We start from the raw sequence: 13,975 nt of genomic DNA on the forward strand, positions 1-13,975 counted from the left end.
TGTCTTTTTAAAAAACTATATTACAAAGTGTATATTCTGAAATCAAGTAGTTGTGATTTGAGAATTATGTGTTTTCTTTGCTACAAAAATCAGGAGTTAATTGAATTTTGATAAGACAGTAGAGAAGTAGTGAGAAAGAATCCCCTAGGTCACCTGGGCCCCCTAATTCCTTAGGTGTTAACCACAGGCATGTCCAAATCTGGCTGTTACTGTTTATTAATAATTTGAGCATGATTTCTGCCCAGTTTTTCTTGTGCGTTCTCTCTCTGTCTCCCTCTCTCACACACACACACACCACACACTTTTGACCTTAAGTCCTATTACTGTACTATTAGAGCACTACAATATCATTTTCATTTCTTATTCTGAAAACATATGGCAAAGAGATCCTTTGTAGCCCATTGTATTCCCTGGTATACATCCAAGATGATTCTGTGGTCTTTCCAGTCTCCATGTCTGTGGTTGGTGACATGCTCCAGCCTCTCTGCTATGATGTAAACCCTTGTGTGCAGTCCAATGGAATGCCTGGAGTCTTGAAATGGGACACTCCCACAGACTGTCCAGGAAGTCTCTTGACTGGCTCTGAAAGGTGCCTGTCGGTGGGCACATGCTGTGATTGAACATAGTACCTAGGCCATCAAGCAGAATTTTCAGCCTGTCAACAATATCATATAGATATAAGCTTTATTTTAGTAGCCAAGAGTTAAATAATGAGAAATATGTCTTGATAATTTTTATTGTTTGGTGTTGGTGGTTCTGTTTTCCCTGTAGAGCTTTGTTTTTCTCAAAATCTTTACTTTTCCTTGCTTTTTACAGAACCAGTCTTTGCTTTTCAAGGGATTTTGAGAGGCTTTTTTACCTACCCCCACTAGAACTTCAGTCAGACCAGGCTAGCAAATAATGTTATTTTTCCTTTCATGAAAATTTAGAGATTTAGGATGACCCCTAAATTAGAATTGTAAGTATTCAGAAGACTTTGCTCAGAACCATCAGTAAAGAAAGAGAAAATAAGAGAAGGTTGACAGTTAATATTCAGGAACTCCATGAGACAAGCCAACCCAGAACCAAGTTCTAAAATAAGAAAGCTCTTAGGTGACAAGAGTTTTCAAACGGCAAGTAAATGTACAATTAGCAGAGGGGAGGGAGGGTAGTATATGGTCTAGCATACTTTGTACTAGATGTGAGGGTAAAAGGAAAGAAACCAAGAATGGTACCTAGATGTGGGGGTTGAATAACTGAGGGAAAAGTGAAATGACTGCAAAGGAACTGACTTGACGTGTAAAATCAAGAGTTCTGTTTTGGACATGGTAAGTGTCTATTCACTGAGTGGAGATGCCAAATAAGGAAGTTGGGTACGTGCTGGACCTCATGAGTGTTTTCTGGACAATACCAGAAACTCAAAGACATACCTTGCTGCCAATCAACAGGAGCGCCGAGATTGGCAGAAAGAATACAGAATTAGAAATCAGAAGATTTGGGTTTTGGTTCCTATTAGATATTGTACAACCTTAAATAAGTCTTTGATTTCTGTCCAGAAATGTTGTGCATCTGTAAAGTTAGGATAATACCATGCCATCATTGGTTGGGAAGATAAATGAGAACCTACACAGAAGTCTTTGGGATAGCTAAAAGTACCTTATAAATCTTAGGAACTTACAAATCTTAGGAACTGTGTTAGTATAATTCAATAGGAGAATTTTCAGAGATTCGGAGATTTAGGTAGAGCCTTTGACTGAATCTGAGAGTAAGAGGATGGAAAAAAAAATGAGACTGACTTGTGAAATGAAGTATGACCTTGTCCTGTGGTTGGAATGTGAGGCTTTTCCTATAGCCCTGATTGTGAGTTAAGTTGTCTTTGTCTGTAGACATACAGAAAGATGTTTTTAAAGAAAGATGAGAATAGTGTTCTGCAAATTGAAGATCCCTGCCTCTTCTACCCTCCCCAAAAGAGCAAATAATAATAGGAAGAACCTTAGAGATAATTCAATCCAATCTGCATGTTTTATAGAGGAAGTTGAAGCCCAGGGAAGCTGTGTGACTTACACAGCCTTTGTGTTATACAGTAGATAAATGTAATGATTCTTTTCCTGCCTTTTTTGCAACTAACTGAATACAATAGTAAGTTTATCAGGTGACTTTTTAAACATTCTGAATCTTACAGGGAAATTTCAAGTACAGTACAAAAAACTTTTTTTTTTTTTTTTTTTACAATGAAAGCCTTGTCACGTAGCCTTATCACCCCCAAATACTTATAGTATGTATTTTTTTATACACGAGTACATTCTCCTACATAACTATAGTATAATTGTCAAAACCAGGAAATTAACACTGATGCATTACAACCATCTAATTCTCAGGCCCTATTCAAGTTTTGCCAGTGATCCCAGTGGCATCCTCTATAACAAAAGGATGCAGTTTTAGGATTACCCCATTACATGTAGCTATCTTATCTCTCTAATTTTCTTCAGCCTGGAGGAGTTCCTCCATCTTTCCTTGACTTTCATGTCTTGACATTTTGAAGACTACAGGCCATTTGTTATGTAGAATTCCCTCAATGTGGGCTTGTCGATGCTTCCTTATGATTAGACGCAGGTTCTGCATTTTGGTAGGAGTATCAGATGAGTGAGCCTATCTTCTTCATGTTGTATCTACCAGTTGGCACACAGCTTCCATTTGTCCCACTACTGGTGGTGTTCATTTAATCACTTGATTAAGGAGGTGTCTGCCAGGCTTTTCATCTGTAAAGTTACGCTTTTTCCATTTACAGTAAGTCCCCACTTAACATCCTCTATAGGTTCTAGATTCTTGGAAACTGTGACTTTAAGCTAAATGATATACTGTATACCAAAACCAGTTTTACCATAGGCCAGTTGATATAAACAAGAGTTAAGTTCCTGTGGCATGTAGCACATCACGTGGCTTAAAGTTGCTGTTTTCAAGAACCTATTGAGGACATTAAGTGAGGACTTACTGTATACTTAATAGGTATTTGTGAGGAAGATCGTTTGAAGTGATTTAAATATCCTGTTCATTCAGATTTTGATTTATTCCTTTATTTATATCAGTATGGATTAATGGTTTTCTCTTTTATTTGGGCTATAATCCATTTGATGTTTAGACTTACTCTGATGTGGCCAGTGGGAGTCCCTTCAAGCTGGCTTCTGATCCCTTTGACATGTCTTCATCACTTCCTGGCTTTCTGGTACCACAAGGTATTCCAGGATACTTTTGTGTTTTTCCTGCCCCGGGGCTGGAATCAGCCATTTCTCAAGAAGCCCTGAGTCTTTTAGTGAAAAAATGGCATTTACAAGTAGAGATCTAGGCTGAGTATCAGCTGAGGCAGGAGGATTGCTTAAAGTTTGAGACCAGCCTTAGCAACACAGTGAGACCCCATCTCTAAAACAAAACAGAAAAAAAAAAATAAGGAAGAGGTAACGATCTGAGATCTAGGTATGCATATTGCTATGGGAGCAGCATGCACGCCCTCTTAGGACAGGACGAGCTGTTTATATTGAGCTGGCCATGGATATTGAAAACCATGAGTTGATTCTGTCACTTCCAATTCTAATCCAGCACTGCAAGATTCTTTGTAGTTTTCTCCCTTTCTGTATTTGTAACTCCTCCAACAATAAGAAACCTCATTGCCACTGTCTTTGGTGTACTTATTTGATCAAAAAGCCACTGTTACCTCTTACAGCATGGGTACCCTACTCACCCTGTAGAGACTGTGGGTTACCCCCACCCCTTCAGCACCGAGCCGTGTCCTCTGTGTGGACACCTCCTCACACTTATCAGCTTGGAACCCACACCAGTCCAACTCACACATGGTTTGCCCCACCCTGCTCGGCCCCTGTTGCCTCACAGTAGGCCTTCGCCTGCATGGACATCCTTCTCACCCCACATCAGGCTTTCTCCTGAGGTAGAAGCTCTGTTTATCCTGCACAGACTTTAACACCCCTCACCAGGCCACCCCTCCTCACCCTGCTCAGACTGCCACCTGTCTATGTGAACACTCTTGGAAGTTCTCACCTGGTTCAGTGGCTTTATCCCAAACTAGGCAACACCCTCCTCACCCTGATGAGCTCCACACCCTCACTCTCCACCTCCCTGTTTAGACACTTGCCTCACCCCACTCAGGATCTGACACCCTACATCAGGCCTTCCCCTACGTGAGTCCTTCCTCCATTCACCTGGCTCTGGCACCCCTTGTGAGTCTTCCCCTGCGGGGAGTCCCTCCTCAGCCCACTCCGGGATCTTGTCCTGGAGATGCTGTCTTTACCTTGCTTAAGCTCTGACTCTCTCTGCCGAGTTCCCCTCCCCCTCAAGTGTGGACGTCCCCTGTCCCACTTGGGCCCCAACACCTATGTGGGGTAGCCACTCCTCATACCACTTCCAACTGCCCATCCTGGACTGTCGCCCAAAGCAGATGCCTCTCCTTGGCCCACAGGCTCTGACAGTCCATGCCAGGCTGCTCCCCTGCATGGACCTCCTCGCTCCCCTCCATGTCTGACTCTCTTTGCTGGGCTGGGGGGCTTCCTGAGGCTCCAGCACTAGGCGTCAGCCTCCCTCTACCTGCATACCCACCTACAGCCTTCAGGACTGAGTGGTTCAGAGGGAGGGGGATGGAAAGAAGAGCTAGGGCTTAATCTAACATGTAAGTTTAAGTTCTCAGATTCTAAGCAAAAGAAAAAAAGCAAAAGTTATTTTCCTCCTTCACCAAACATAAATGAATGTTATCATTTCTTAATTATAGGTTACCTAGATTTTCAGCTAAAAGGAATTCTTTTCAGATTTTAATTTTTCTTTCATCTGTGCTTCTATAGCCCCATATGGATACTTCTTTTTGAATACTTATCACATGATTTTTAGTTATTGTTCTGTCTCCTCCTGGTTGGGTAACCAACCACCTTAATTTGCAGAGGCCTGAGGAAGCTCTTGCAGTTTTAAAACTGGACAGTCCTTGTCTACAGGTACGAGTTGATTACCCTAACTGGAGACGCAGGATGCAGGATTTTCGGTGTGAAAAGTGGCAAACCAGGATGAGTTACTTACGTTCTGGTGACTGAGTTCCTAAGGAACCATTATTTTTCATGGTCACATTTTTTTTTTCATGTCTCCATTGCGGTACACATAGAACTTTTAATCAAATTGAATTTGACTAACTTTGGGCAAGGATCTACTACAGAACAGGAGCTGACAAGCGCTTTTCCGAGCATAAAGAGAGGAGCATGCCAGAGGCTCGTCACTTTCAAATAAGCCTAAATTTTATCTGCATAAGCAATTAGGGCTGAAGGAGGTGTGTGACTTCTCCCCAGACCCTTCCCAAACCCCACAGTGACCCCCGAGTGAAATATACCCCAATCTTATACCCCTATACAGGCTTTACTTGGTGACCTGGCTTTACAAGTTATCAGGCCTATGACGACAGGCTTGTCCAAACTAGACTAGGCATGGCTCATGCCTGTCATCCCAGCTCTTTGGGAGGCCAAGGTGAGAGGATAACTTGAGCCTAGAATTTATTTTCTTTTCTTTTTTTTTTTTTTTTTTTTGAGACGGAGTCTTGCTCTGTCACCCAGGCTGGAGTGCAGTGGCGTGATCTCGGCTCACTGCAAGCTCTGCCTCCCGGGTTCACGCCATTCTCCTGCCTCAGCCTCCCGAGTAGCTGGGACTACAGGCGCCCGCCACCACGCCCAGCTAAATTTTTTGTATTTTTAGTGGAGACGGGGTTTCATTGTGTGAGCCAGGATGGTCTCAATCTCCTGACCTCGTGATCTGCCCTCCTCGGCCTCCCAAAGTGCTGGGATTACAGGTGTGAGCCGCTGCTCCTGGCCAAGCCTAGAATTTCAAAGCTGCAGTGAGCTGTGTTCATGTCACTACACTCCAGCCTGGGCGACAGAGCAAGACTCTATCTCAAAAAAACAAAACACAACAAAACCCCAACTAGAAAGATACGATGACTGTGAATTCAGAGTATTTTGTAGAGAATAGAGAACCATTGTTTTATAGAATATTCTGAGGAGATCAGGACTCCTTTATACTCTTAAATAAAAGTGCTATGTCTATTGATATTTATCATATTTGAAATTAAAACTGAGAACATTTCTAAGCATTCATTTTGTAGTTAAAGAATTATAATAATATAGCTAGGTAAGTCCCAGCTACTTGGGAGGCTGAGGCAGGAGCATAGCTTGAGGCCAGGAATTTGATGCCGAAGTCCTCCAGGAACACAGGCTATGAATAGCCATTGCTCTCTAGCCTGGGCAACGTAGTGAGACCCCATCTCTACAAAAATAAAAAAATTAACCAGACATGCAGCTCATCTCTGTAATCCCAGCTACTCAGGATGCTGAGATGGGAGGATCACTTGAGCTCAAGAATTCAAGACTATCCTGGACAGCACAGCAAGACCCCATATGTAAAATAAATAAATATATAAATAAATAAATATCACAATAATACACCCATTACACATGAACATAAATAACATATTGGTGGGGGGAAACTATATTTTCTAAGAAAAACTGGAAGAATGGTATCGTTCAACATTTTGTAAATCTCTTTCATGTCTGTCTTGTTTGTTTGTTTTTTGAGGCAGAGTCTCACTCTGTCTCCCAGGCTGGAGTACAGTAGCACAATCTCGGCTCAGTGCAACCTCCGCCTCCCAGGTTCAAGCGATTCTTCTGCCTCAGCCTCCCGAATAGCTGGGATTATAGTTGCCCGCCACCATGCCTGGCTAATTTTTGTGTTTTTAGTAGAGACAGTGTTTCACCATGTTGGCCAGGCTGGTCTCGAACTCCTGACCTCAAGTGATCCATCCACCTGGGCATTCCAAAGTGCTGGGATTGTAGGCATGAGCCACTGTGCCCGGCCTCATGTCTGGTTTAATAGAAGATAGTTAGATTCTCTTTTTCTGCTTCTACATTCAGTCTGTTGTGATATGTTATTTTAGCTAAAGTATAGGAAGAAAAGCTTGCCTCACACAAATAAGTACAGTAGTCCTCTCTTATCCAAGGGGGTTACATTCCAAGGCCCCCAGTGGATGCCTGAAACCTCAGATAGTACCAAGCCATACACACACACACACACATACACACACACACACACACATACACACATATATGTATGTATGTGTGTGTGTGTGTGTATATATATAGCCACATACCACATAACAACATTTTGGTCAATGACAGACTGCATGTCTGACAGTGATACCATAAGATTATAATGGAACATATATAAAAACTTGTTATATGCCATTTGATATTGGCCTTGCAGGTCAAGTAGGGGAAATGATTGATGTTAAGTAAAGGTGCTGGGACATTTGGTTTTCCATATTAAAAATATACATATATAAATGAAAATATATATATAAGATCTAGATTTGTGTAAGTACATTCTGTAATGTTCACACAATGACTAAATTGCCAACAACACATTTCTCAGAACATATCCCTGTCATTAAGCAATGCAAGACCATACTGTGTTTTGTGAATCTGATAACCAAGATGGCTGCTAAGTGGCAAAAGGGCAAGTAGTTTATACAGCATGGATACACTGGACAAAGGGATAATTCACGTCCTGGGAGGGATAGAGCAGGATAGCTCAAGAGTTCATCATGCTACACAGAACAGCATGCAATTTAAAATTTATGAATTGTTTTTCTAGAATTTTTTATTTAATATTTTTGGACTGTAGTTGATGGTAGGTAACTGCAACTGCAGAAAGCAAAACCACAGATGGGGGGTACTTCTGAAGTTGGAAAAGAGAGGACCATGTGCCTCCTGAGAGGGTCTTAGGGACTCTAAAGATCCTCAACTACCCTTTGAGAACTGCTGCATAGGAACATAAATTCTAAAGTGAATATTTGATGACATTCGGGAGAACAACACTATTGCATTGGGGATTAAGTTTTAATACATGAACTTTGGGGGACACATTCAAGCCATAGCAGACACTTATATATAATTACTGATACACTGCATGTAATTCTTCCCTTTCTCCTCTTTGAGAAACATATCACAGTGCAAACAAGAGCATCATAGGATAACCTTAAATCTGCTCTTCTCAATTTTTAAAAAAGCAATTCCTGCACATAGCTAATAGTTACAGATGTATTTTGACACACACCCAACTGATGGCAACACGCCATGTGTTGAAGCAACATGGTGACTGACCTCTGTCACAGACAATTCCTGATACCTGGGGTCATTCATCCTGGTGATAGGCAACACCACATGACTGTTTCATTGTTGATTTCCCTTAGGAACCAGAGTTCCCACAGTATAGATATCCCAGGGTCAATCAGCCAGTGCTTGTTCATGAGTACTTCCTGTGTGTTTACCAGGAACCAGTGGGATAACAAATCAAGTCTCTACTTAATGTGTGTTAGGCAGGCTAGCATTTCTACTTGGAGAAACTTCCAATGGGTTTACACAAAGGGTGAAATGTATGTCAGGATTTGATGAGCTGTCTCTGCTTTCCCTGAACTCACTCAGAGGGATGTTCCATCTATAGATGCTTAACTTGTACTATGAACTTTGATTTTACTTAACTGGATCTCTTTGTGGAATTTTTGTTTCAATTTGAGACTGTTGCATCTTCAATTTAGAAACATGAGGAACTACAGAAAAGCATATGAATACCAAAAACCTGTAGTCCACTTATCCATTTTGATGTATTTCAGTCATCATTCTGTTTTTTTATTGCTGTTCATTAATTCAGGATATTTCCAAACAGCATCTATAATCTAAGTATTTTTTACTATTTTTAATTTTGTCCTCGGACTGTATCTTCAGTTTTCCTTAAACTGTTTCATATGGAAACTTGGTAAACAGGTAGTTACAAGTACTAATGTATTATGACAGTTTTAAATCTCTTGTAAAAATAAGTCCTGTCCTCAAAAACATAATATTCAGTAAGAGTCTGATGTTATATGGTTAGCCTAGAATGAAGGAATTGGTTTTGTCAAAACTGGCGTTCATGGGATTTGACTTTCATCCTGCATATCACCTCCTGAGGCCTGCAGGATACAGAAGGCATCAGAAAGTGCAGGCACTCTGTCAGCAGAAAAATGGGAGACAAGTAACATAGGGAAGATGTCATTTTTGCACACAATAAGCTATAATCTAAAACATTTATTACATCATTGATTATCATATTGAAAAAAATCAAAAGGAAGCACCAAAGTCTCCAACAATAGGAACATTCTTTGAGGAGGTATTTACCCAATAGAATTTTATTCATTATTTGTTGATTTATTATTTATTTATTGGATAGGGCTTGTTCTGTCACCTGGGCTGGAGTGTGGTGGCACGATCCACTGCACTCCAGGCTGGCTCACTGCAACCTCTGCCTCCCAAGCTCAAGTGATTCTCTCACCTCAGCCTCCTGAGTCCCTGGTACCACAGGCACACACCACCACGCCGACTAATTTTTGTATCTTTTGTAGAGACGGGTTTTCACCATATTGCCCAGGCTGGTCTCAAACTCCTGGACTCACGCTACCTGCCTGCCTCGACCACCAGAAATTTTGGGATTATACAGGAGTGAGCCATCGTGCCCAGCCGCCAGTAGAACTTTATACAGGCAATAAGAGTGAGAGTTGGGAGAACTGTGTAGCAACATGGATAGACTTACGATCAGTGAAAACTCAGACCCAAGATATTATGTATTCTATGATTTTCCAACTCTGTCAAAATCCATGTGTATTTGAAAAAAAAAAAAAACAGAAAGAGAATACATAAAAATGATAGTTGTATGCAAAGTGGTGAGATTATAGATATTATTTCCTGTATTTTGCACATTTTGGCAATGTTGTATGCTTTTACACCTTGCAGCAAATGTCTAGGTTTGCTAAGACGTATAATGTCAAATTAGCATTAATACTTTAGTTTTCTAATCTAATTGTAACACAAGTGATTTTTTTAAGCAAACATCACAAGTATTATATACATTCAAATGACTGCTAACCCTTTGAAAGGAGTCGCCTTGTGTAGTATTGCCATTGCTTAGCATATTTTCTCAACTGCACTCTTGAACAGTGTAAATTGAGTGGTTCTGGCAACAAAGACGGGAACTTTGGGGCTGCAGACTTCATTCAAGAGGAAAATAAGATTTTCCTGCATCAGGTGGGGTGCTCATGAGACATCCAGGTATTGATATCTTCAGATGCAGAATTTAACTAAGGTTAACTCTTGAGTTTCTTGGACATGTTGTATTTAAAAATAATGATAAAATCATTCTCTTTTTACTGTTTCTTTTTCTTACCCCTGCATCCCCCATTTAGGTTTTCACTGGAATTTTCACAGCGGAAATGTTTCTAAAGCTCATAGCCATGGATCCCTACTATTATTTCCAAGAAGGTTGGAACATTTTTGACGGATTTATTGTCTCCCTCAGTTTAATGGAACTGAGTCTAGCAGACGTGGAGGGGCTTTCAGTGCTGCGATCTTTCCGATTGGTATTCCATATTTCTCCAATTTCTTTTAACATTTCCTATCTTGCAGCTACCAGAAAGAATTCTGCGTAAATTAATTTGATGATTTAAAAAAAATATATTAGCTGTATTTTACTCCCAATTCCAGTTATTTGGCTTAGCTACTCAAATACTGAAAACTTTCCTAAAATACCTGATATAGAAGTTAGTTGTTAAAAATCAAGAAGCAAACAGAAATCAATTTTAAGAAGCTCTTTAGAAAATGCTGCTTAATCTAAGAGCTGTCTAAGATAATAAGTGAAAAATAAGACCCAAGACACTAGATGAAAATGAACTCTCCCAAAGCCCAATGTAAGGCCTAATTTGGGTTTGCTAGTGAATCTATTTTTTTAATCTGAACATCTCCTTGAAATGGCAAGAATTTCTCCTTGTTCAAAGATTACTTTCTTCATTTCTTCTATCATGGTGGCCCTTCCAAAAACTGCTAATAAAATAATGTTTTTTAATACAGATGGTCCCCAACTTATGATGGCTTAACTTAAAATTTTTCAGCTTTACATTCTGCAAAAAAGCAATACACGTTCAGTAGAATCCATACTTTGAGTACCGATACAACCATCCCGTTTTTCACTTTCAGTATAGTATTCAATAAATGACATGAGATATTCTATAATTTATTATAAAATGGGCTTTGTGTTAGATGATTTTGGCCAACTGTAGGCTAATGTAAGTGTTCAGAACATGTTTAAGGCAGACTAGGCTAAGATGTGATGTTCAGTAGGTTACGTATATTAAATGCATTTTTTACTTACAGCAGTTTCAACTTACAATGGGTTTATTGGGCCATAACCCCATCATAAGTCAAGGAACACCTGTATTATATTGAAATTAGTTGTTGAACATTGGCTTTATTTTCCCTATCATTAGCTAAAAAGGAGTTTGTATTAATGTATTTGAAGAAGTTAGTGTTTAAGTTACTACAATGACTCTGAAAGAATAGTTAATAGTATCTTCAAGACAGCTGCCCATAAACATAAGCATAAGTGATATCCTGATTAACTCCTCTGAGAAACTGAGTTACCATGGGGGCATCCCACTCAGACAGAGGCCACTGCTGCTTCCTTGGCATTCGAATTGGCTTAGGTTTTTCACTCCCTGTTGGGAAAATAAGCACTTGCAACTGAGAATATTTAAGGTTTCTTCACTGAAATATTCAGCAGTTCTAAGAAAGAGAATTGGAAAAAGTGAAACTATTTGTAAAACAGAGATTTCACTCAGTCCAAGTCACAAATAACTGCCAAATTTCTGAAACCTCTGTTTACTACTCTTTGTTTAGGATCCAGTCCACAGTGGACTTTTTTGAGAATAGTTATTATCTAGGTGACAACAGAAAGGATTGAGAGTAGCCTTAGAACTTACATTCTTAAATTAAAAGCCACTCGGTAACAATATGAGTGGCCCAGATGTATGCATGTCGGGTAACACCTGGTAAATCTTGAACTCTGATAAGACAACTTTTCAATTAAAAAAAAAAAAAAAGTTCAAATTGTGCTGTTGCCTTCTACCAAAATTCCTATTACATTCTATGTTAGTTATTTGTTAGTTTATGACATCTAATGATGATCTCATAATTATAATTTTATTGGCCACACTACCATAGCCTTTATGCATTCTAATTCTCAGGCTGGGCCAGGTGTGGTGGCTCACACCTGTAATCCCAGCACTTTAGGAGGCCAAGGCAGGTGCATCACTTGAGGTCAGGAGTTTGAGAACAACCTGGCCAACATGGTAAAACGCCATCTCTACTAAAAATACAAAAATAAGCCGGGCGTGGTGGTGCATGCCTGTAATACCAGCTACTTGGGAGGCTGAGGCAGGAGAATCACTTGAACCCAGGAGGTGGAGGTTGTAGTGAGCCGAGATCACGCCACTGCACACCAGCCTGGGCGACAGAGTGAGACTCTGTCTCAAAAATAAATAAAAAATAATTAACAGGCTGTTAGCCAAGATCTTGTAATTATTTATTACAGAATATAGATATTTCATGATTGACAGGTACTAAAATTTCTGTCCTTTGAATAACAGTATAGGCTCTTTTCTTTCTTTCTTTTTTTTTTTTTTTAGACATAGTCTCATTCTGCTGCCCAGGTTGAAGTGCAGTGGCATGATCTTGCCTCACATCCACCTCCACCTCCCAGGTTCAAGCGATTCTCATGCCTCAGCCTCCTGAGTAGCTGGGATTACAGGCCTGCACCACCACACCTGGCTATTTTTGTATTTTTGATTAGAGACAGCATTTCACCATGTTGGCCAGGCTGGTCTCAAACTCCTGGCCTCAAGTGATCCACCTACCTCAGCCTCCCAAATGCTAGGATTACAGGCATGAGCCACTGCAGCCGGCCAGTATAGGCTCTTTTCATAAGATGACTGATGTTTGTGGAACTGCCCCTGTTTGAGAGTTGTGCTTTTCCTCCAAGTTATTCCAAGCATATCACAATGGTTTTTTTTTTTAATCAACCATTGATTATTTATTGGCAAGAAAATAGATATTTAGAATTTTTTAATGTTTGCTTTTTTGAGGAGACAGATTTTTTTTAACTGTCTGTCCCATACTAGTCTTTTGGTTTCCTACAAATCACATTTTCTTTCACTTGTCCTGTGAGAAGTGAAGGGAAAATCAGTAGGAAAGGGATATGTTCATGGTTTTCAGGGTTTTCATATGTTCAGGGTTTTCAAAAAGCAGATTGACTCAGATCTAAAGTAAAGGAATAAGGCAGTATTCCTGGTTTCTAGTTACAAATTTTTCAACTACTCTGAAATTAATCAGTTTTCCCTTATTTGTGTCTCAGTTTCTCCCCATTTAGTCTGAGACACTCTTAGAAAGTCCTGGGAATTTTCCAAGGGTGCTCAATATATTTAATCTGATCTTACTAATTTTATGTTTTTATTTTAGCCATGTGGTAAGAAAATTGATTAAGTATCATTTATTTTTTTTGTTTGGGTTTTTTTTTTTTTCCTTAGCTCCGAGTCTTCAAATTGGCCAAATCCTGGCCCACCCTGAACATGCTAATCAAGATTATTGGAAATTCAGTGGGCGCCCTGGGCAACCTGACACTGGTGCTGGCCATTATTGTCTTCATCTTTGCCGTGGTGGGGATGCAGCTCTTTGGAAAAAGCTACAAGGAGTGTGTCTGCAAGATCAACCAGGACTGTGAACTCCCTCGCTGGCACATGCATGACTTTTTCCATTCCTTCCTCATTGTCTTTCGAGTGTTGTGCGGGGAGTGGATTGAGACCATGTGGGACTGCATGGAAGTGGCAGGCCAGGCCATGTGCCTCATTGTCTTTATGATGGTCATGGTGATTGGCAACTTGGTGGTTAGTACTAATTTGTAGATATTTTTGTTCTACACCTTGAATATTCTACCCTTGGCCCAGAAGCCCAAGTCCTTCTACTGCTTAGTCCTCCTACTACCTGTCATGTTTGTTGATTTTTATTCTTTCTTGGCCCAGAAACCCTAAGGTACCAATGAAGGAGAG

General features: G+C 40.2%; 1 protein-coding gene and 1 long non-coding RNA gene across 6 annotated transcripts in view; one reads left to right on the plus strand and one right to left on the minus strand.

The window, feature by feature from the left end:
• Positions 1 to 13,975, plus strand: part of SCN8A (sodium voltage-gated channel alpha subunit 8) — a 213,565-nt gene that overhangs the window by 153,406 nt on the left and 46,184 nt on the right. For all 5 annotated transcript variants that reach the window (XM_028829498.2, XM_028829499.2, XM_028829495.2 and 2 more), the window contains exons 15-16: positions 10,286 to 10,459; positions 13,457 to 13,813. In XM_028829498.2, coding sequence (XP_028685331.2) covers positions 10,286 to 10,459; positions 13,457 to 13,813 — 531 coding nt within the window. The remainder of the gene's footprint in view (positions 1 to 10,285; positions 10,460 to 13,456; positions 13,814 to 13,975) is intronic.
• LOC144332914 (uncharacterized) lies at positions 2,176 to 6,447 on the minus strand. The gene is made up of 3 exons (XR_013401119.1): positions 6,172 to 6,447; positions 5,880 to 6,090; positions 2,176 to 3,795 (listed from the first exon to the last, which is right to left on the minus strand). It is a non-coding gene; the product is annotated as an uncharacterized LOC144332914 (long non-coding RNA).

The sequence above is a fragment of the Macaca mulatta genome, chromosome 11, assembly GCF_049350105.2.
Source record: "Macaca mulatta isolate MMU2019108-1 chromosome 11, T2T-MMU8v2.0, whole genome shotgun sequence".
Lineage (NCBI taxonomy): Eukaryota > Metazoa > Chordata > Mammalia > Primates > Cercopithecidae > Macaca > Macaca mulatta.